The following is a 20,477-nucleotide window of genomic DNA, read 5'->3' as shown; positions in this document are numbered from 1 at the left end:
ACCACTTCTACAGGGGGATCGCTTTCTAGCTGGGAATTTCAGCCAACACCTCTCCCGTTCACAATCACAGCATTCATCTCCCTCTCTTTCATTTGCAGTCACGGAACACGCCTGTAGGTACCGCGGCGCTGCCAACTTCTGGAAGCGCTCGTTAACCCCTCGCGGAGTCGGGCGGCGCTCAGCGGGGCTCAGGTGCGCGCAGCGCAGCACACGGGCTGCGGCGGCCGCGGGACCCGGCCCCGGGGTTCGGGAAGGCACACCTGCCCGGCCCGCGGCCCCGGAGCGCACCGACGGGCTCCATCCAGAGCGCGGCGGCGAGCGAGCGCGGCGTTAACGCGCGGCACTCACCGGGCGGCGGCGGGGCGGCGGGGCCCGGCGCGGGCAGCAGCAGGAGCAGCAGCGGCAGCGCCCGCGCCCCCGCCGCGCTCGGGCGGCCGCCGGACCCCATCGGTGGCGCTGCGGCGGCGGAGGCTGCGGCGCTGCGGCTGCCGCTGCCGGGCGGGAGGAGGCGGCGGAGGGAGGTGCCGCGGGACCGCCTCGCGCCGACAGCGGGCGCGGGGCTGGGCGGGCCTCGTGCGGGGGCCGGGCCGCCCTTCCCGCCCCGGCGGCTCCGAGGCTCCCGCCCCCGTGAAGCCCTCCCAGCACCTGCGGCCGCCCCGCGCGCAGGTGTCCCGGCGGCCGCTCTCGGAACCGTCGCGTCTCGGCCGGGCCGCCCCCAGCCCGTTCCTCCGGGCTGGGCGCCGAGCGCTGCCATTATAACTGCATGAGCAGGGCTCCGACCTTTGAGGCGCTCTGGAAGGCGGGCGGTGCTCCTTTGCAGCCCTCCGTTGTTTTGTTCTGTGGGAAATGCCCGGCTCTGTCTCGCTGTAAGGGCGGTGGATACACGTTAGTAAATCTTCCGAGTGGAACTTTCCCTCAGCCTTTGTCCCCGGTTCCTTAATGGGAGCTGTAAATTACCGCTTTCTCACTGGAGCATCAGGCTTCAGTGCGTCTGAAACGATCAAAGTCACTCTCTTGAAACCCATTGTACAGCGGGACGGTGTCAGCCCCCGCCAGACCCATCTGTACGTGCACAGAGCTCCACGCCGTGCCCCCAGCAAGCAAGAAAGGAACGAAGCCTTTCCCCACCATCTCCACACTCTGGTGAACGAGCAGTCACATTTGTGGTAGGAACACGCACACATCTCATAGGAAGTAAGACCCATCGAGTCCAGCCCCTGGCTCCATGCAGGACCACCTCGCCACAGGGACACTGGTTACGGTGCCCCTGTGAGCAATTCCCAACGTGCAGAGCCCATTTCCCATTGAAGGATGAGCCCGCACGCTGCTGCCTTACAGAAAAGCTGTCACGAATCTCTAATAGTTCCCCTCCGGCTTCCTCCAGGAACTTGACCAACGCTCACTCAGATAAAACTCATCACAAGAAACAATGGCAGACGCAACAACCACACAGATAACCAGTAATAGAAGGCACACAGAGCCAAAACCCCACACGACCAATGCTTTCAGAGGCACAATAAAAGCTAAGCTGCTTATTTGCTTTTGTAAACTGAAATAAAAAGTGACAGAAATGTTTAGGAATGCCCAAATTAGATCAAAAGACCTCAACACACAGCCTGGAAAACAAACAGGAACAGTTTTAGATTTATCTTAGTTAATCAAACCATTTTTCAATACGTAAATCTCAAAGTGCTTTGTGTAGGATCTCAGCTATAATTAACGTGTAATGCTCATTTGTTTACGAGGAAGGATTGCCATTAAAGTCTCTCTTTGAAGACACAAAGACACAAACCAAACTGAAGCTCAGACCCAACTCAGATATCTCCCTGCAGCCCTCTTTAACTATTTCTGCTCAGCCACAGTCACAGGGGCAGCATGCTGACTACAAATATCTGTAAGGGAAGAGCACGTAACTCACCAGTAACTCTTCCCAAGCAGCAGATAAGCAGGGTACCTTTGTACATTACACACAGTGATCCTGCAATGAGCAGCAGTCTCCTCGAGGCACCTCACAGCCCTTCAGTCTAAGCTGCCTCAGCTTCCTGCAGACAGCAGTTCCATCCAGATGCTTAAGGGAGAGAGACTTTCACTTACTTACTTTTGGAAAAGACTCGTACATCTGAAAATGTGCCCGCTTCTTCCAATGGCACTCATGCACATGCTATGATCTTGCCAGCACTGCTCACTGCAAGCCTCCTCTGACCACCAGGACTGTCACAAACACTGTATGCTGTTCCAAGGAAGCTCTTCCATACACACATACCCAACTGCCCGGAGAGAGTTGGATGCATTTCTCTGAGAAATGGAGATAAAATTACTAATCCACAGGTTTTCACATATGTAACATCTCAGAGCTTTCATCTCAAGAGCTCCTCGCCTCCACGCGCACACCAAGCTTTGACCAGTTGCTGTCCTTTCAGATGAACCACTCAGATTTTTGCACTTTTCACGCACCCAGGGGTCTTTACAAGCTCCTGATCATGTTGTGGAGATCTACAGCAATAACACAGCTCCGGCAATCAGCATTGGGCTGTGCAGGTTACCAGTGAGAGGGGCCCACACACAGCCTAGCTCAGAGACAGGCTCTGGGGAGGAACTGGCAGGCTGAGGGCCGTGGGTGCCATCTTGTCCAGCCCCTGCAGAAGCAGGATGTCCTGGAGAGCACATTTGGGGTGAAGCAGGAGATGAAGGTGGGTAAAGCTGACTTTGCTCTCTGTGCTTCTCATGTAACTGGCACATAAAGCTTCCAGTCCACAGGCAACAGAAGCAGAACAACAAATGAGTTCCTCTCCTACTTGTTTACCGGTCCACTCAAAACCTAGAAACTAGATCTAATATACAGTAAGACACGCAGAACCGGTTTTTAGGCGAGATAAGCTGAGCACTATCTAATGAACACAGATTACAGAGGACTCCACTCGTATGTGCTTCAAATCATGCTAAGAAGCAAATGAAAGAGAAGGGAGCGTGCTTTTGCCTCTGCCTCAGCACACCTCCTTTACCCAGGAATTCCAGCCCTGGGACTGCCACATTAGATCTTATCCTAGGAAGAAATGGAGTGAAAAAGACAGGAAACAAGCAGCAAGGGCAATTACGGTTGGGCACACTTCTGCAACAGATGCAGGAGTGATCAGTCTCAGAGACTGAGGACAGCGCTATTTCCCTCATTAAACCCTGTAGTTGAAGCATCAGATAGTACCATCTCCAACAATTTCTGCTTTTCTTTATGCATCCTCACATAGAAAGATTGAGCACATGGCACACACACGAGACCGACTTTTTGTCAGAACTTCAAATTCTGAGACCTCCACCAAGCTTGGTCGAGTATCAGGATCAGAACTTATCCTAAGGTAGGAGAAAAGCCTATACAGCAGTGCCTGTATGTGTATGTATTCACACACACTCTCCCAGAGATCTACATTAGTCCCTCTGTCCCTGTCTTCCCTGTTCCCCAGTTACTTAGTAGGCATCTCTTCCCAATGGATGTGTCTGAGTGACAGCTGCTTGCAAGAATGCTACACCGTTGCAGGGAGGAGGCAGGCTCCATTTGGCTGAACAGATCAAATACAAAACAGTACAAAACAGAAGAAGAACAAGAAGAGTATGCTATCATGTACTTAGCTGCTACAGCATGCGCTGAAGCTAATGAAAGTTGGGCTTCTAATGAACTTCACCCTAAATGAGACATCCAAATGACATCCATACCTTCATTCAGGCAAAAAGGAAAGAAATGATTAGCTACAGTACATTAAGAGGCTTTTGAAAATAGCACATTAATGCTATTTCTCGTGTTAGAAGAGAAATTTTATTGCAATTCAGCAACTGTAAAACTGTTGTGTATGTCCAATTCACATTTAATGTCCAATGGATTCAAATGTCACAGGAAAAATAAAAAAGGAAAACAGTACCTGGTTTTGCCATCATAATGTAAACTTCAACACCCATCATTTAAAAAAGAAAAAAAAAAGTCAGTGATTTCCCCACTTAGTAAAATATACGGTTTGTAAGGTATTGATGCTTTTCCTAACAGCCGATCTAAAGGTATAAAATAATTTACAAAGATGAGAAGTACATCTACAGTATCTTCAAGTATTTTCAAGTATCCTATAGCATCTTGCACTATGGACAACAATCTTTTGACAATATACAGAAAAAGTTAACTCTGAATTTCACTGCAGAAACAAAACCTTAACATGTTCATGAATCCAGAACACATCAAAATATGGATCTTCCACAGCCAGCAGGTCCCATTTTAACAATTTGAGTTTTCAAAATGGAAGAAATGTGCAGTTCATGAGTACGTTCTCAACCGCAGACAGTTAATTTTACGGCAGATAAAGGTGCTTTTTGTATAAACTTTCCATATTCCAAATAAGTCTTTATTAATTAGCATTTTATCTTTGTATAAAGTATCACGTTAACTCTGATGGCATTAATCAAACAATTTATAGGAGATAGCCTGTTTTTCCCTCAAATCAGGTATCAGCTTGCAAACGTTTGGCCAATGCAGCACTATGCATTTACTGCAGTAGGAATTACTTACTTTTCATCATTGTATTTCTGTATCTATAGGATGTGTGTGTGCTAATGTGACTCTCAGTGCTGAGTTAAAAAACATTATCTTTTTTCCAGTAACTGCAATAATAGTGATCAGTATAGCCTCATTAACTCACATCTACCAAGCCTGAATTCTCATCTGAGAACAGTAACAGCGAATAATTAGTTACATTACACTACAGCTCATTTCTGAGCCAAAAAATAAAACTGCAATGCTACTTTTGGAAAGGGAGATGGATTTTACACAGTTAAAGGGTAGAAGACTGTGACTGTGCCATTTGTTCTATATAAACGTTATCCAATACAACAAAATGGCACGGAAGGAACAAATGCTGGATCCAAACATAATTCTGTAGGGCTGATGCTACGTCAATGAGAGCAGGAGGTTTGCTTGGGGCAGACACTGAAGAGCAATAAGGATTATGGCTGTGACTACAGACTGAACTGAACGCTGCAGAGATGCCAGCCAAGTCTCTTCCCAAAACTTGAACCCGGGCTACCATAAGGCTATGTTCAACATTTCCACCTTCCTTGGCATCCACTAAAGATTACAGCAAAAAGTGCTTTGTATCTTTATAGGATTAGGACTGTTCACCCCCCATGAGGAAGGATGTATCATAAAATGGTCTCCCTCTTGAAAATAAATTAAGGAGGCAGGAAGATGATCTCTTTCATCTGAACATTTAGCACACAGGATGCTGTCACTGGTGGACTGTTTCAGCCCCATGTGCTGCACAAAGAATGCCCACCACTTGGGAACCAGCAAACCCTCACCTGTGTCCATTCTAGGTATTTCACTGTTGTAACGAGGCCAGAAAGACCCACATCAAAGCAAGCCATTAGGCCAGTGTTATTGTCCCACATTAGATGAACAAATGCAAGCAAACAAATAAATAAAAACGTTAGTTCAAGGTTAACTACCTCATGTAAGGTAAAATTAATCCACACTTTGCTCTAAGATACAGATATGGTTTTAACAGGATCAACTAACATGACACGATCAAGATGGTTAATCCAACCCTCTTTTCATACAGATGTATTCACTGTGAAATATACAGGCCTAGTAAAATCATGATAAATAGAGCTGAAAGCACTGTAGGGTTTGGGGTTTTTTGTTTTATACTACCTTTACTATATAAATAAGCAATGTGGGGCGAGTATAGAAAGATTCTCCCAAAATACTAAGTTGAATACATGAGATTCTCAGAATAAAGTACTTGTTATGTTTTTGCCCTTCCAAGACTGAAAAAAACACACACACAACATACTTGTGTGAAATGCTGCTGCAAGCCCCAGGCTGAAAGAATTCACACCCACCCAGCCTGAGCAATGGCTTGGATATTGCCCTTGCACCTTTCTAATGCTATCATTAAATCAAAGCAGGACTCTGCTCTGATTTAAAAAAGAAAAGAAAAAAAATAAGTAGTGATAAAGTAACATCTCCATTTGATAATGAAATAAATAGGACAAAAGTAAAAATACTCAAACATTTAATATATGTGCTATGCTTATAAATTATGGAAATAAAACTAACACAAGATGTCACTAAACTGAAGGTAAAGAAAAGCTACTACAACAATGCATGATCCAAAAAACTCGGACTCTGCTTCTCCAGAAAGAGACAATACTGAAAGAAGTTTATACAATGGAGACCTCTTAAATACATAGCCCTGAATTTCTGTGCAGTAATTTGTGGTGCTGATAAATCAGCCTGTTAATTCACATACTCTACTTCAAAGAGATTTTTATCAGAGGATTCAAATGAACAGCACTGCCTTTAGGCATTTGCCAATTTCCAGCTCTTCAATAAATTAAACCTTCAAAATGTTTGTTTTATCACAGAACTGGACTAAGTTTTCCTGCTAAAAACAAAAGCATCCCAAATGAAGCTGATGTGAGAAGACACATCCACACCACAGAGAAAGAAAATAATGTATTACTCTGTCTTTTTAGACGAATTAATGCACGTTGATTTCTTGAAAGGATTGTGGTTATTATTTTGCAGGGGTACGAGCATCTTTCTTTAATCATCTAGCCTTCTTGAAACCCATGTCCCTTTTTATTAGCAGTTAAAGAGAATTACCAGCAGCAGCTACATACCAAGCTTCAACAGGCTGGTTCAAGTGGAAAGATTTTCTTGCACCACAAACACATATTCCAGGTTTTTGATTTAAGTGGGCTGCACTGTAAATTCTGAATTGCAACATAATAAAACCAGTTGTATCATAGATTTTTTTTTTTTTTAAAGACAAACTTACAACACAACGATAGGTTAAATAAATAAAAAACATCAGTTAAAAACATTCTAAACTTCTTCTGTGCAATTGTGTACCAATATGAAAAATATTACTTCAATCTCTGCACATTTCATGGTTCAGTCTCCTGGAATTCTCTAAAAATAATACTGATAACAAAAATAAAGGAAAACGTGATCTGTTGACAAGTCAGTGCTTTAGAGCTATTAAAAAGCACACATGAGAATTTGTAGTTCCCTTGCAGCAGAACAGTGACCCAACACGTTAAAAATCAAACACTGGTAATAATGTTAATATATAAAATATTAGTTTAAAAACTATAGAATGACCTTCTCAGCAGAAATGGAGTGTATACATTGGGCTCTATGACATACAGCATATCTGAAGGCAAGTTCACAGAATGCTGAAAGGCTCACTGCACCTTCTCTATGGCAAGGAAATACTGCAGCTTTAAAATAAGCTGCACAATACTCATCTCTATCTCTTTCACATGAAAGTGTGTAAAAAGCAAATCAGCAAATAAACTCTAAAATAGATTTATACCAAAATCCTCTTTTTTACATTGAGTTTACAGCTTCTATCCATTTGCCTGTACTATTTTTGGAGTTTCTTTCAAGAAAAGTCCAAGTTGCATTTTAGGGCCATGAACAAGTTCACGATACAATGTACTGGCAGACAGAACTTTTGCATACTAACAAGATCCACTCCTTGTTGCTTTTTTGTTGTTGGTGGTGGTGGTGTTTTAAACAGTTTTTGTTGTTTTTTTTGTGGGACAAGAGGTCAGATATCAATTCCTTTGACAAGAGACGCCTCCAGCGTAATGTTGAACTCCTGCAAGGTCTGCAGCACTCGAATCAAAGAATTCACTAGAGTGTGATCTTTAATCAGTGCTATGTCTTCATACATCTGTGCTGTGATTGGGCAGTCTGCGAGCAGGGCGATCCAGTGATGTAAAAGATGGTCTCTGACAAAGCAGCCATATAGAAACAGAAATAAAAATAAAGCAAAGTTAATTTCTCCTTTTTATGAAATGTTTTTGTTGCCGTTGTTCCTTGCCTTCCAGATAGGTTTACCATTTTCTCCACATATTATTATAAGGTGGAGAAGGGGGGAGTAATCAGCTGGCACTTGTTTCAGTAGGGGACATCATGCAAAACAAGCATTTCCAGGCTTTCCACTCCTCGTATCAAAAGATACGGTTCCCAGCAACCTGGAAGTCCCAGGCAAGCCCAGTGTCATTGGCCTGCTCCATTGCCTTTTAATGAGTAGTGACAAGTTCACCCAGCCAGGAAGGAAGAAGCCCCACTGATTCATGGTTTCCTGCTTTTATCTTCCAACCTTGCCAGCTAGGAGAGGCAGGCAGGCTACTCACATGGCCTGCTGCCCTTCTCTCATGTCTCAGTTGCCCAGCAATTCAATATTCAATCTGTGTATCTACGATTTCCTGTACTTCACATTCATGGGAATTCAGGGTATAGTTGACTCTTCTTTGGTTACAAAGTACTTCACAAGTAACAACCAAAATTCAAAACCCAGCACTTCTGTGGCTTTACCTTACTAATATACATTTTATAATATATTTTTTCATTTTATTAAAATATCATTTTAAAAAAACCAGTTTCTTCATACCTGGCTCCAAGACACACCAGCATCTGAAACTTGCCATCCTTCCCAATGTTTCTAGGAGTGTTGTTGATAGCAGTGATAAAGCGACAGAAATTCCTGGCCCTTGTCTGCCAATTCTCTTCTGGGACCATTTCATTCTGTTCAAGGGTCTCATAATACGTTTGTGCTTTTTCTTAAAAAGAATGGTGGGAGATAACGAGTATCATCAGCATATGCAGGATCCTAAAATAGCTCCAGTGCTTGGAATAAAGTAACCAGGCACCTGACCTTCACATTTAGATGATCACATTTAAAAATACCTCACTTTATAATGCTTTCCCCATAAGCTTGCTTACAAATCCAGAATACTGCCCAATGCCCACATCTGAGAGGTAGCAAATCAGCACAAATATCAGGGTCATGGAGGGTACAATTCAAGCTCAAAGGCTTAGATTCATAGCTTGTCCTTGAATTTCCTGGGTGATTATGTCCAAGCACTGTTGGTCCTTTTTGTTTTTTCCTGTGTGATTTGGTTCTGTGTTCCTCGTGTGTAAAACTGGAATTCCACTTCCCTTTCCCTGCACAGTTCTAACATAATTCTAGTATCTACTGAATTCTGATGGGCTGCAGTAACGATACAGGAGAAGCCTAATGTTAAAATACCTATGCAAAACACAGAAATACTATTGAAAGCAACTCCTTTTCTGTGTATTCAGTTGACTGATTTAGCTCTAGGGCAAAGGAATTAGACCTCTGTTTAAAAAACGTGTATGCTTATAAAACCCTTATTGCAACATCCAGTAGGACCAATAGCACAAGAATGATGTCCTCTGCTTTATAAGATGACTCAATCTCTTACAAGTGTGATTTATTGCTTTAGCAATGCTGCGCTGTGTGACCGTATGCCAATTCCCCATCTCACTGAAAACATCCACACAAGGGAATCTTGTTTTACACTACCAGTACTAGTAAGACAGATGCCAATTACAGTGCCAATACACTGTCAACTCTGGCAGAAAACAGATGTTTTCTTCTTTCAACAACACAAGGACATAAGAGCTCTTACAGCAATTCAGCTGCAGAGATGCCTCTGACAAGTATGCTGTTCACACCAGCTGAGACAAAGTGGCAGTGATAAGGAATACAGATGTATATATTTCAAAGGCATAAACAGATTCTGATATATTTTCCTCACACTTACCTAAGAAGTCCCAAATAAAGACATTTTTGAAGAGCCTGGGTGATTTAAATCCATGTTGAAATACTTGCTCAAGAGCTGAAACAAGTCCACTTTCTCCACACAGCAAGAGTGTCAGACTGCCTCTCTGCCAAGCACACACAAAGCACTTAACTCAGTTTGGCAGTTTAGAGACAGAAGGATTACATGCATTTATTAATCCAGGTTTTAAATAAATAGACACTCAAAGATACAGTATACTGTCAAACAACAACCCCAGACAGGATGGCTCATTTCTCACAAGTCCTCAGCTTTCCAAAATGCACTGACCTTCTTAAGAACAAGGGCAGCCATCTCAGGGTCTCACCATATTCAAATGAAAACACAAAAAGGTCAAGATGAAGACCAATGTGCAAGTTTTACCTACAGTAACGACTGGTGTACAGGAAATTAAGGAGATGTTTTCCTCTTTTGCTAAGCAATGAAGATCACCAGTCCATTGTAACAGGTGCTTCAGATTTTCAAGAAAAGCAGCAATTAAAGCTATTGCAAACCTTAGGGAAATAATAATTCTCCTTCAGAACATCATGGTAAATTGATTGCAAACCCAGTACATGATTCACTTGGGATTGATGTGTAAATACAATATTCAATTTGAACTGAATATGAATTTGCTATGCTAGCTGAACTTAGGGAAGGTAGGCACAGAACGAATGGAAAGATTCACATGCAAATATTGATAACCTCCAAGGGATACATATATGGTAGCCAGCACTGTACTGCTACTTCTCAGAATAGATGGAGTTTGACTCTTCAACAAAGGCACATTTTCTAAGCTTATATCCAGAAACATCTGCTGTGCCAGCTGAAGTAATTACAAAGACAGCTTAAAAGTGTGAAGTCTTTGAAAGCATTTCTGGTCATTTTTTGTTTTGGTTTGCTCTAAATGGCCCATGGCTTTTCATAAGTAGCCAAGATAATGCAAAAGAGACATTAAAAAGCCTTGTTAGCAGTCAATGCAGATGAAAAAACATTATTTAATCTAGACAGAACTCACCATTCCTGACAGTGGTTCAAGCAAGAATCGTAGGCAGAATATCACTCAACTTCTGATACCAGAATAGTACATTCAATTAATAGAATGTTCCAGATAGCAGCAAGAATGACACAACTGATGTCACACTACTCCAACAACTTCATCTCTGTATCTCATTTTTGCTCTACTTAAGCAATTTTCAGACAAAGATGGCTGTTCATCCCATTCAGACTTTTTTACTACTGTATGTTCTCAAACACTAGTATGAGTTTCCAGACAAGAGTACCACTACACAGCTGACAACTCCTCACCTCTTTCTCTGGCTTGTGAAAATGCTTAACAATGCCATTGACAGCTTCACCAATAGCTTCTTGTATCTGACCAGTATTTAGCTCTGCAAAATACAAAAATATTTCCAATCACTTTAGAAACACTTTAAAACTTGAACCTGTGCATGATGGATACATGCATATCACAAAACAGAAAAGATACATGAACCAACCTAATGAAAATGTGCTGGCTTACTGGCAATGGAAATCCAACTCTACTTTTATTTACCGTGGGGGAAGACGTAATGGAGATTTGGATGTGTTTTTCTTTTTTAATATCAAAATTATAACCGTGGTGTTTGAACACAACAACAGATGGAAATGGTATCTATGCATTATATGAATTTTCAGACCCAAAGCCCAAAGCTGAAAAATGGAAATGATATTTCATTATGACCACAGACATCTTGGAAATACATTCTGTGATAGTTTTCTGCAAATCCAAGTATGCTTGGGTGCAAAATAACCAACTTACCAGGAAAAAGATAAAAGTAGAACAACAACAACAGAGAACTGATATTCATTAATAGACAACTAACAGGCTTTCTCGACCATGAAGTACATGACAACAAATTTCTATTTTCCTCCCTAACACTCATTTCTCAAAAGAAGGACAAAGTAGAAAATATCAGCAATGCAGCTAAGCACTGGAGACGGAGTCCAGAGACATCTGGACTTGAAGACTTTAAGAATCTGAGTGCCTAAAATCCTGAGCAACCCATTCTAACTCAGAAGTTAGTTGCACTCAGAGCAGATCAGCTGTGCTAAGTGAGCTTCACAGGTCCTGTCCAAGAAGAAAATTTCCAGCTCTGTTGCAAGCAGCTTTCCACAAGTAGCAATGCAGGACCTTACAAGGCAATCCCCGCCACTTACTTGGCTTATTGTTTGGTGATATAGTGACCAATCTTCTGATCATGCTTGGTGACTGCTGCAAAGGAGGGGTTCGACACTGCCGCTCATCAACCTCAGTGTTGGATGTCAGCAGCTCTCCCACCAGGATCCTCTCTAAGCTGCCATCATCCATTCCTTTTCCAAGCCACCTTCCACAGGGAAACCTGAGAACAAAGAACAGATATTTGGATTGAGTCCAAATCCAGATTCAATTCCATGCCAAAGACTTTCAAGTGCAGTTGCACAAAATCCAAATTCTGCTAATACTGCTATTAGAAATACTTCACTCATTTAACAAATGAACAAATTATTTGATCTGGCTTTTGCCAGCAGGGGGAGCAAAAGTAAAACAGTTTTTCTGCTCCATGTTCATCTTAATTTTGGCACTAGATAACCTGCAAACAGTGCCAGAATTTGTCTCATGTCTTACACGCAGTGCTTGATCTGGGGGCTATGGAGGAAAGAAATGGAAGACCCACTACCAAGCACTGATGGGTGGCAAATACAGCCATGTTTTTATGGAATACTTAACACAGAAGGCAAGCTACAAAAAAAAGAAACCAACAACATATACTGACACACCAGATCACCAACACATGTATTGAAATTGGGCTATCATGTCAGACACCAGAGAGCACTTGTGCTCACTAGCTCATCAGCACTTTCTGAGAATCAGTGTTGATGTCTGTTTAATTTGCCCAATCAGAAAACTGAATGGCATCCAAAAATATAATCTTGCCTCTTCATTTAATCACAAACAAGCTCTCATGAAGAACTGAGTGGATCTATCCACCAGCTTCTCCTCAACATGAGCCTGACAGTTTCTCTAAACAAAGGACAAGGCATCAAACCATGCTGCACTTAACACAAACGAGTTTAAATTCCAACTGTAAATCTTGTTCCCTTACTTTCACTGAGCAAACACTCATTAGCCGCTGTGTTACAGCTTGTGTTCAAGTTTTCCTCTCTAACAATTAGAAAGCTCAACCTTAATTCAAAACACCACCCATGTTTGGCAAGCAGCAAGCTCTAACTTGCTATTTCTCCCTTGGGCTCAAGGCATGTTCTTTTCAAGATGCACAGCAGTGAACTCATCTTCTCCACCGATGCTTGGAGGGTAGACAAGAGCGTGTGCAAACTGAAAACTCTGTTTAATTTTGTAAGAGTCATGATTTGTTTAATGCCAGAAGCTAAATGACCTTTATACGTCTTCAGGTAGCAGCTTCTGTAGATGGAGTCCCAGCAGATAAGACCTTTCTAAGCAAACAAGCCCGTCTATACCACCTTCCTGCATAAATTCTACTTACCCAACAGGAAATGTCAGGATGATACTTACTTGTAAGTATGCCCTGTTATTTCATTTCTGACCATAACATACTCCACTAGCCACTTGGCATACAGCCCTGAATTATCATGTCCTATTTGCACCGTGGTCAGTTTTCCCAAGTTCTGGCACTGCAAATTAAACAAAGAATTGGTCAGAGTAAACAGAAGGAGAGAGCGGTATGCTGAATAAGTAAACTACTGGAGAACATGCTGAGATGTGCCATCAGAAACACAGCTCTCCTTTCCTGACTGCACGACTGATTCTGAGATTTTTAAGGATCAGCTGCTTTATTTGTTTTTGTTCATTGTTGCGTCGTTGTGTTTGGCTCTTTTAATGCTGCTTTGATCAGCAGAAAGTTTCAGATAAACGACATCTTTTCAGAAATCTTATCTATCAACACAGTAAGGAATCAGTCAATTTATCTGAGCATGGTGTTATCTATAGATAAAATCTGCTATGTACAGGCACAGGAGTATGTGTGACTAACCACATACAGACCACAGATACAAAAAGTACATTAAGATGACACTGCAAGGGGAGAGTTAAGAACTGAATAAAAAGAACATTTAAAGCATTCTTATATGGTTTAATACATACCTCAAAAGTCATTTCTAATATATTCCTGGGAATCTGCAAGACTCCTGTTTCACCCAGTTCTCCTGAGATACATATCCAAGGATTGGCTGTAAACATGGAGCCACCAAGTTTCTTGCTAGGAACAATCAATATATGGTATGGTATCACTGCAAACACAAGAAAAAATAGCACTTCTGAAATGGGAAAAGGGTAATTATGGAACCTCTTTAATGAATAGAAAAAAGATATGGTAATTCTGCACTGCCATGAAACATTAAAGCAAAACATACAAATGTAAGACTTCCTATTTAATCATACTAACCCTTGCTCACTAAAGACTGACTGACAATTGAAACAGTGATCAAGAAGTATAGCTGACAGCAAAACACCATCAAATGACAGAAGCAATAAGGATGCTTCTGTCATTTTCCATTATTTTCCATTTAGCAGTCTTGAAGATAGTTACTTATATGCAGCTTAGAGAGGAGCAAGTAAGGACAGTCTCCATATAGCCAGGACTACATGCCCAGCTCCAAACTGTGTGTGTGTGTGTGTACCCACATACCACCCAGCTAATTACCAAATCTTTTACTTACAGGGCTTGCCTACAGAAGCATCCAGTACTGTGGCTAAACAGTGACAGTGAAAATCCATTATAATGCTGCAAGTTTCTAAGTGCCATATTGCTCTTAATTATGCTAACTTGAAGATGTTCTCATTATAAAACTCAATATAGTTTCTCTCCCTTTCACCACACACATCCAAAATTTCAGGTCCCCTGGTCTACCAGTGCCTAAGTTACAGCCCCTTCTTTGACTCAGAAAACAGAAGGAAATACATATGCTCTTCAATCACGTAGTATCTCATACATGGCTCCCTATTAACCAAACTATTTTTGTAACAAAACCCAATTACCTGAATAGTCAATGCGTTTCCTGGCCATTTGCCTTCATTTTACAGTGCATAAATGGATTAGAGTTAGGGCTTTTCAGCTGAAGTATTTAATACATTTCTCCCTCAACCTTTCTTCAGCTGTCAGTGTCCTCAAGAAAGCACTTGGTGGTTAGATTTTCTTACAAGTTTGATGCTTGTGGCATTAAAGAGTGAATTAAGATGTTTTTTAATTTGCTGTGCTGACAGTCTTAAAGAAACAACTGGAGAACATCCAGCAGACCAAACTGTAGCACTGTCCAGCACCTGCCCACAAGATCAAAAACTATTCTGCTTATCTCTCTGCTTGTTTTGTCTTTCATACACACAAACACGTATTGTACCAAACATACAAGGATAGCTCTTACCATGGGGACAGAAGGATGCTCTCACATAGATCCACCCTCAATTTTATAAGCCTTGCTAAATTTTTTCCTTATGCTATCTTATTAGCAAGGTTCTATGTTGCAGAGTTCTGGTGCAATCCTCAGTGTGTATTTACCAAGTTAGAAATAAATGCCTTGGGCAACACATGGAAAGAACACTACTGCCCAGCAGAAAGCATTACAGAAACAGCAACAGAGTACACAGATACCAGAAAGAAAACACAACAACTACATGAAGGAACATTGCTCAGAATTGTTTATAAATCTGAGTAATCACTCAAATAATTCTGGAGATCAGAGCTCCAGGGAAAGCAAATACTTACGGATTGTTGTGAAAACATTGGTAAAGCAAAAGTAATCAACAGCATTGAATGACAGGAGATGATATAAGAATTGTTCTTTCTCATCATCACAGCGGAGGAATGCGTAACGCTTGTAGAGTTTTCTGACAAAGCAAAACAAATCATCTGTCATGGTAACAGGATTCTTGTAGTGAAATGTTTTCTGTTATGCATATTTATCAGGTAAACTATGAGGAATGTCCAAGCAATTACAAATGAAAAATGATACTTGTAGGGACAATACGATTCAATATGCCAAACTAGGCAGACATTAAGTCTGAAATCTTCAAGTCATCAGACCAATGTTCCACACTACTTGACTCCACTTGAAAGCAAGGTCTATGGGTATACTTAAAAAAAAAAAAAAAAAAGAAAAAAAAAAGATGAATCTAATGCTCCTTTTAATTGTCTTTAGGAAAATAACAATGACACAGCCAAAAATCTATAAACTTTAGAGCTCCTGAGATCCAAAATCATATGCGTGCTGAGGTGGCTTCAACTCCTACTATTCTCTCAGTCCTGAGTTACAAATTCTTTGCAAGGACTGCAACACGACAGAGAACTGCAACTTCTTTTACAAGGAAATATCAAAAGTTGTAGCTCTGTAGCCTTCTCTCACTAGAAGAGACCCTGTGCAGAAAAATGTATTGTAAATGGAAACAAACATATACATATTACTCAATCAAATTAGAGAATTAACTGCAAGACCGGCAACTGTGAAACCTTGACAAGATTTTACAAGAAATCACAAGCACGAATTTTGATTGGAAAATACTTTTTGAAGTTGCTCAGTTGCACGTGACAGCCACCACCATTTCTGTTAATTATGCAGTCCATAAATAGTAATAGTATTGGTCAATAATCATAAAAGATCACTGCTCACTGTCATCATGCACTGCGAAAAAGGACAATCAATCTAAGGAAAGCAAAGCAGTATTCTCCACAGTTGCAGAAAGAGGACCAAGATAAAACCTTGATTCAGCAAAGTAGTTGAGTTTAGAACTAAGCCCTGAGCCCCTAGCAATTTTTCAAGTTCTCAGCTCAAAGCTGCAGAAAGTCTGACAGAACTGATTATGTAGCTGAAGAACCCCAGTATTACATCATCCTGACCAAACAGCTCATAAACTACTAGCACAGAGACACACATAAAAGGCTGGTCTTTGCCATTCTTTCTTCACACTGCTAAGCAGATGAAAGAACAGGCATTTCAGGGTTTGCAAAGTCAAACAATGAAATAGAATTAATTTTTAAAAGCTTTGCTCAAGATAAACCATCTTACTTTGTGAGTTCATGATCTGAAAGCAGCTGTTTCAGATGCCTAGAGAGCAACTTCTTTTCCATAGAGAGACGAACCCAGGCTCTGGCTTTGCCAACGTCTGTTTTGATTTCACTGATGTTCTGGATATGCCTGAAAGAAGAAAACAAAAAACATTACCCAGAATTTTCAAAGCTTTTTTGAACCAAGCTAGGCCGAAAAAGGGATTTTACCAAGAATGCAAAATACCAGGTAAACTACTGTAAAAAGAAATGTGGTCACCTTAACATTCAACAATAGCTCAATTCTTTGCATATCTAGCTGGAAAAGAATAAGAATCTCAAAAGGAAAAAACTGCAAAGTACCCTATTAACAAAATTCTAAAGCATTCCCATTGCCTCACATGATTTAAGGACCTTATCACTGCAAGATTTACATCAGTGTGCTTTGGAAAAGTAAATACTGTCTTTCAATGCTCAAAAACAGCTTTTCTAACATAAAACACACAAAGGGTATGCTTTGAAAAGACAAGCAGGACCCCTGAAACACCTCAACTCACTCCTTCCTAAAAACAAACAAAAAAAAAAAGTAGAAAAGTAAAAAAGTGTTGGCAAACAAAAAAGTTCTTCAAGCTGAATCTAGAGGTTCTGCATCATGTTCCTTGATGTGCTGAAAAAAAGACATGTAGCAGAAGGCAGTTATGCGTGCTTATTCATACTACAACAGTTAATGTTAGACAAATTCTTTTTTTTTTTAATTTACATTAAACATGTTCTTTAAAATGCTTTCTTCACTCAGAAGCAAGATTTAGCTCAAAGCTATGCACGTCAACTTGGAAATGATTAGGAAAATACATACGTTACACCCATGTCTCTATGGAAATAAATACGGAATATTATGAAAGGACAAAAACTGATTCAGGATACTTCTAAAACTAGTAGCTAGTACAATGTCAAGTCTCCTCAGTATGAAATATGCTTTTGTAGAAGTCAGTGAGAAGGTTGCACTACAGACTTTCAAAATGTTTCCAGCAGGTTTCCACCCACATTTCCCTGTTTTGGTGTATTGGCCTTTCCAATACAGTAAACATGATGCACAAACAAATGTATGCACATTTCTTGGATTTTTTTCCATCTGCACTGCTTTTAATAACTCAAACTCACCTCATATCCTGGACCAGAGAGATCCTGAGAGGTGACATGCCTGGACTGGTATCCGACTTTCTTCTTTCTGAATCAAGAAGTATTCCTAGATCCAAAAGAACAGAATCTCCTGTTAGTAGAAATCCACCTAAATATTCTTAAATTAATACAGAAAAGGTAAATTAATACCAAGTTGCATGTAGAAAAGGGTAGGTTTCTTTGTCGTGTGTTTTTGCTTACTTAAATTTAAAATTAAGACTCATAAGTAGTGGTCCCTATTGCATTTTTTTCTTTCTGCTGATTTACAGCTTTGCAAAGATATCATGGCATATTTCCATTACTAATGAAAAGAGAATGTGATATCTAGAAAAGATGCTCACACAGATCAGCACATGCTGAGCATTAACACATTAATGAGATCTGGTTCAGCTGAAACTGGTATGACAGCAACTGGGTTAAAACAAATACCAGTCAAGTCGTATTTTCTACAGACTACTGTATTTTCTTCCCACATGGTCAAACTGAAAGGCAATGCTGAGACTTGAAAACTATGTTTAGTGTATTTTACTCTGTACACCACAACTGTACGTGCAACCAATCTGCACACTCCTGTAACACCACTAGTTTTTAAACTAGCACGTTGGGCGTTTTAAGCAACATTACTACTCTTGTCAAATTTCACTCTAGAATCATGCCACATATTACAGTCCCCAAACCTGATTCCCTAATAGTAAAAAAAACCCTAAGACTGGTGCTACCTTTCATCTGATATTAAAAAAAAAAAAAAAAAAAAAAAGCCCTGTGTGCAAGAACAAGGGACATTCAGGAGACCCTAATACTTTCAGGGCCTTGGGCATGCTAGTCCTGCTGAGCAATTTGCTTAAAGCAACTTTAAAAAAAAAAAAAAAGAAATGCAAAACCTGATAAAAATCCATTATTCTGTCCACAAATTATACCTTATGTCTTCAACTGAGGAAACATAACCAACGGATATTATGTGCAATATTACTTTTAATACAACACTTATGTCAAATCTCACAATGCATTTCTTAAGCATGCTTTGAATTTTGTGATTATTTTTAATATTATTTTTTTTTAAATACAGTACAACACAATTCTGTGCTTCCACATGTTCCCCTAACCCCATCTATGACACAATATGCTTTGCCAATCAGGCAGTCAGTAGGACTCATACAGAGGATGTTACACTGGAGCAGATTCACTTTAATGCATCTCTGAAGCACCAGATATTCCTGGTGTCTGAATACTGCAATCACAAATAAGTAGGCTCAATCCAAATAAGTTTACTTTTCACAAGATATACTGAGACAATACATCATGTCCATATTAATTCTGTGGCAAACAGAATGCTTGATTCAGTTACATTAAGTGAAGGCTATGTCCAGGGAAACAATTTGCACAGTGCAAATCTGCAAGCAGATCTTAGTAGTTGTTTCTTTTTATTATCATCTTCTAGTAGAAGCTAATCTTACCTGAGGTACTGAAACTGCCTGATGTTGTTTTCCTCTGCCTGTTTTCAAGGTAATGTAGCAGATGAGACCACAAAGCAGACTTCCCCTAAAATTAAGAATATATTAGTTACTGTGACATACGGGATCTCAATTAAAAAAAAAACACAACTACTAGCTGAATAAAACTAGCTGAATAAAAAAGTTTAAATCATCATAGAAAGGAACGGCTTCAAATACGTTTGTCCTCATTGATTTAGAAACAAACACAAAAAGACAAAAGTTGCAGGTGCTTGGGAGCTGTAAAGAGGATGAGAAGGAAAAGCAAAGTCAAAAACTATAGGGGTCTAATGATTCCAATAACAGAGAAAAGTCAGCTGAGCCTCATTTGTCCCTGGTTGTTGACATGAGATGAAAACATCTGAAGCCTTATAAAACTTAATGCATAGCAGAATTTTCAGTCTGAGACTGAAAGTCACCACTCTTATGCAGTTCTTCCTCCCTGCACCTCCAGCAGCGTGCTGGCAAGAGACACAGAACCAGCCTGAGTAAACTATCTCATACCCACACCAAGTTTTTTGTCTTTGGCACAACTGTTCCCATCAAGGTAATTCAGGGCTACAGGTGAATGTTGTCAGTTTTCAGAATCTCGTAAGATCTCCCTCAATTTCATCAAGCAAACAACCTGGACAATTACAAACACAGTAACAAACAACAACAAAAATCCAACAACTCACACACACACAGAAAAAACAAACAACCACAAGACAGACAACAAGAGCTGGTCAGTAAGACAGGCTGCAGTTCTGTACTTTATAAAAACAACTTTAAAGTCAGGGATGCAGTATTTAGGTCAAGACAAATCTGACAAATAATGCTAAAAGTTGCATCCCGCACATTATGTTGCTTCCTTCAACCTCTGGGGGCTTAAAATAGAAGGCAGGAAATTTTTCATGGACAAATTTTAAGATTCTTGGACTTATCCTAAAATACTTTGCATGATAAATTGAAGGTATCAAAGCTACAGAAAGCAACATTAATTGAGCAGGGTCCCCTCCAGCACATGAACTGCACTAATACACAAAGGAAATTCCTTACTATTAGCTATTATCTTCCTAAATTACTATGTTAGGTGGAAATGTTTAGCAATTCTGCAATTCAGAAAAACAGTCATTATAAAGCCAGGCTTTTAGTTACAATC

The 20,477-nt window shown here is 40.5% G+C and overlaps 2 protein-coding genes across 6 annotated transcripts in view; both read right to left on the bottom strand.

The window, feature by feature from the left end:
* Positions 1 to 754, bottom strand: part of SCUBE2 (signal peptide, CUB domain and EGF like domain containing 2) — a 38,485-nt gene extending 37,731 nt beyond the window's left edge. Inside the window, exon 1 of one of the 2 annotated variants that reach the window (XM_048948988.1) lies at positions 349 to 754. In XM_048948988.1, the coding sequence (XP_048804945.1) occupies positions 349 to 754 (406 nt within the window). The remainder of the gene's footprint in view (positions 1 to 348) is intronic. The other variant, XM_048948989.1, reaches the window with a different exon arrangement.
* A 5,276-nt stretch (positions 755 to 6,030) lies between these two features.
* The window catches only part of DENND5A (DENN domain containing 5A), a 59,698-nt gene continuing 45,251 nt past the window's right edge, over positions 6,031 to 20,477 (bottom strand). For all 4 annotated transcript variants that reach the window (XM_048948074.1, XM_048948076.1, XM_048948075.1 and 1 more), the window contains 11 exons: positions 19,301 to 19,385; positions 17,829 to 17,913; positions 16,690 to 16,818; positions 15,393 to 15,514; positions 13,775 to 13,920; positions 13,187 to 13,305; positions 11,833 to 12,014; positions 10,942 to 11,024; positions 9,619 to 9,742; positions 8,442 to 8,610; positions 6,031 to 7,776 (listed from right to left, as the gene is read on the bottom strand). In XM_048948074.1, the coding sequence (XP_048804031.1) occupies positions 7,593 to 7,776; positions 8,442 to 8,610; positions 9,619 to 9,742; positions 10,942 to 11,024; positions 11,833 to 12,014; positions 13,187 to 13,305; positions 13,775 to 13,920; positions 15,393 to 15,514; positions 16,690 to 16,818; positions 17,829 to 17,913; positions 19,301 to 19,385 (1,428 nt within the window). In that variant the 3' untranslated portion in view covers positions 6,031 to 7,592. The remainder of the gene's footprint in view (positions 7,777 to 8,441; positions 8,611 to 9,618; positions 9,743 to 10,941; positions 11,025 to 11,832; positions 12,015 to 13,186; positions 13,306 to 13,774; positions 13,921 to 15,392; positions 15,515 to 16,689; positions 16,819 to 17,828; positions 17,914 to 19,300; positions 19,386 to 20,477) is intronic.

This window comes from Lagopus muta, chromosome 6 (genome assembly GCF_023343835.1).
Source record: "Lagopus muta isolate bLagMut1 chromosome 6, bLagMut1 primary, whole genome shotgun sequence".
NCBI classification, from domain to species: domain Eukaryota; kingdom Metazoa; phylum Chordata; class Aves; order Galliformes; family Phasianidae; genus Lagopus; species Lagopus muta.
This window is presented reverse-complemented; position numbering and strand designations above follow the sequence as displayed.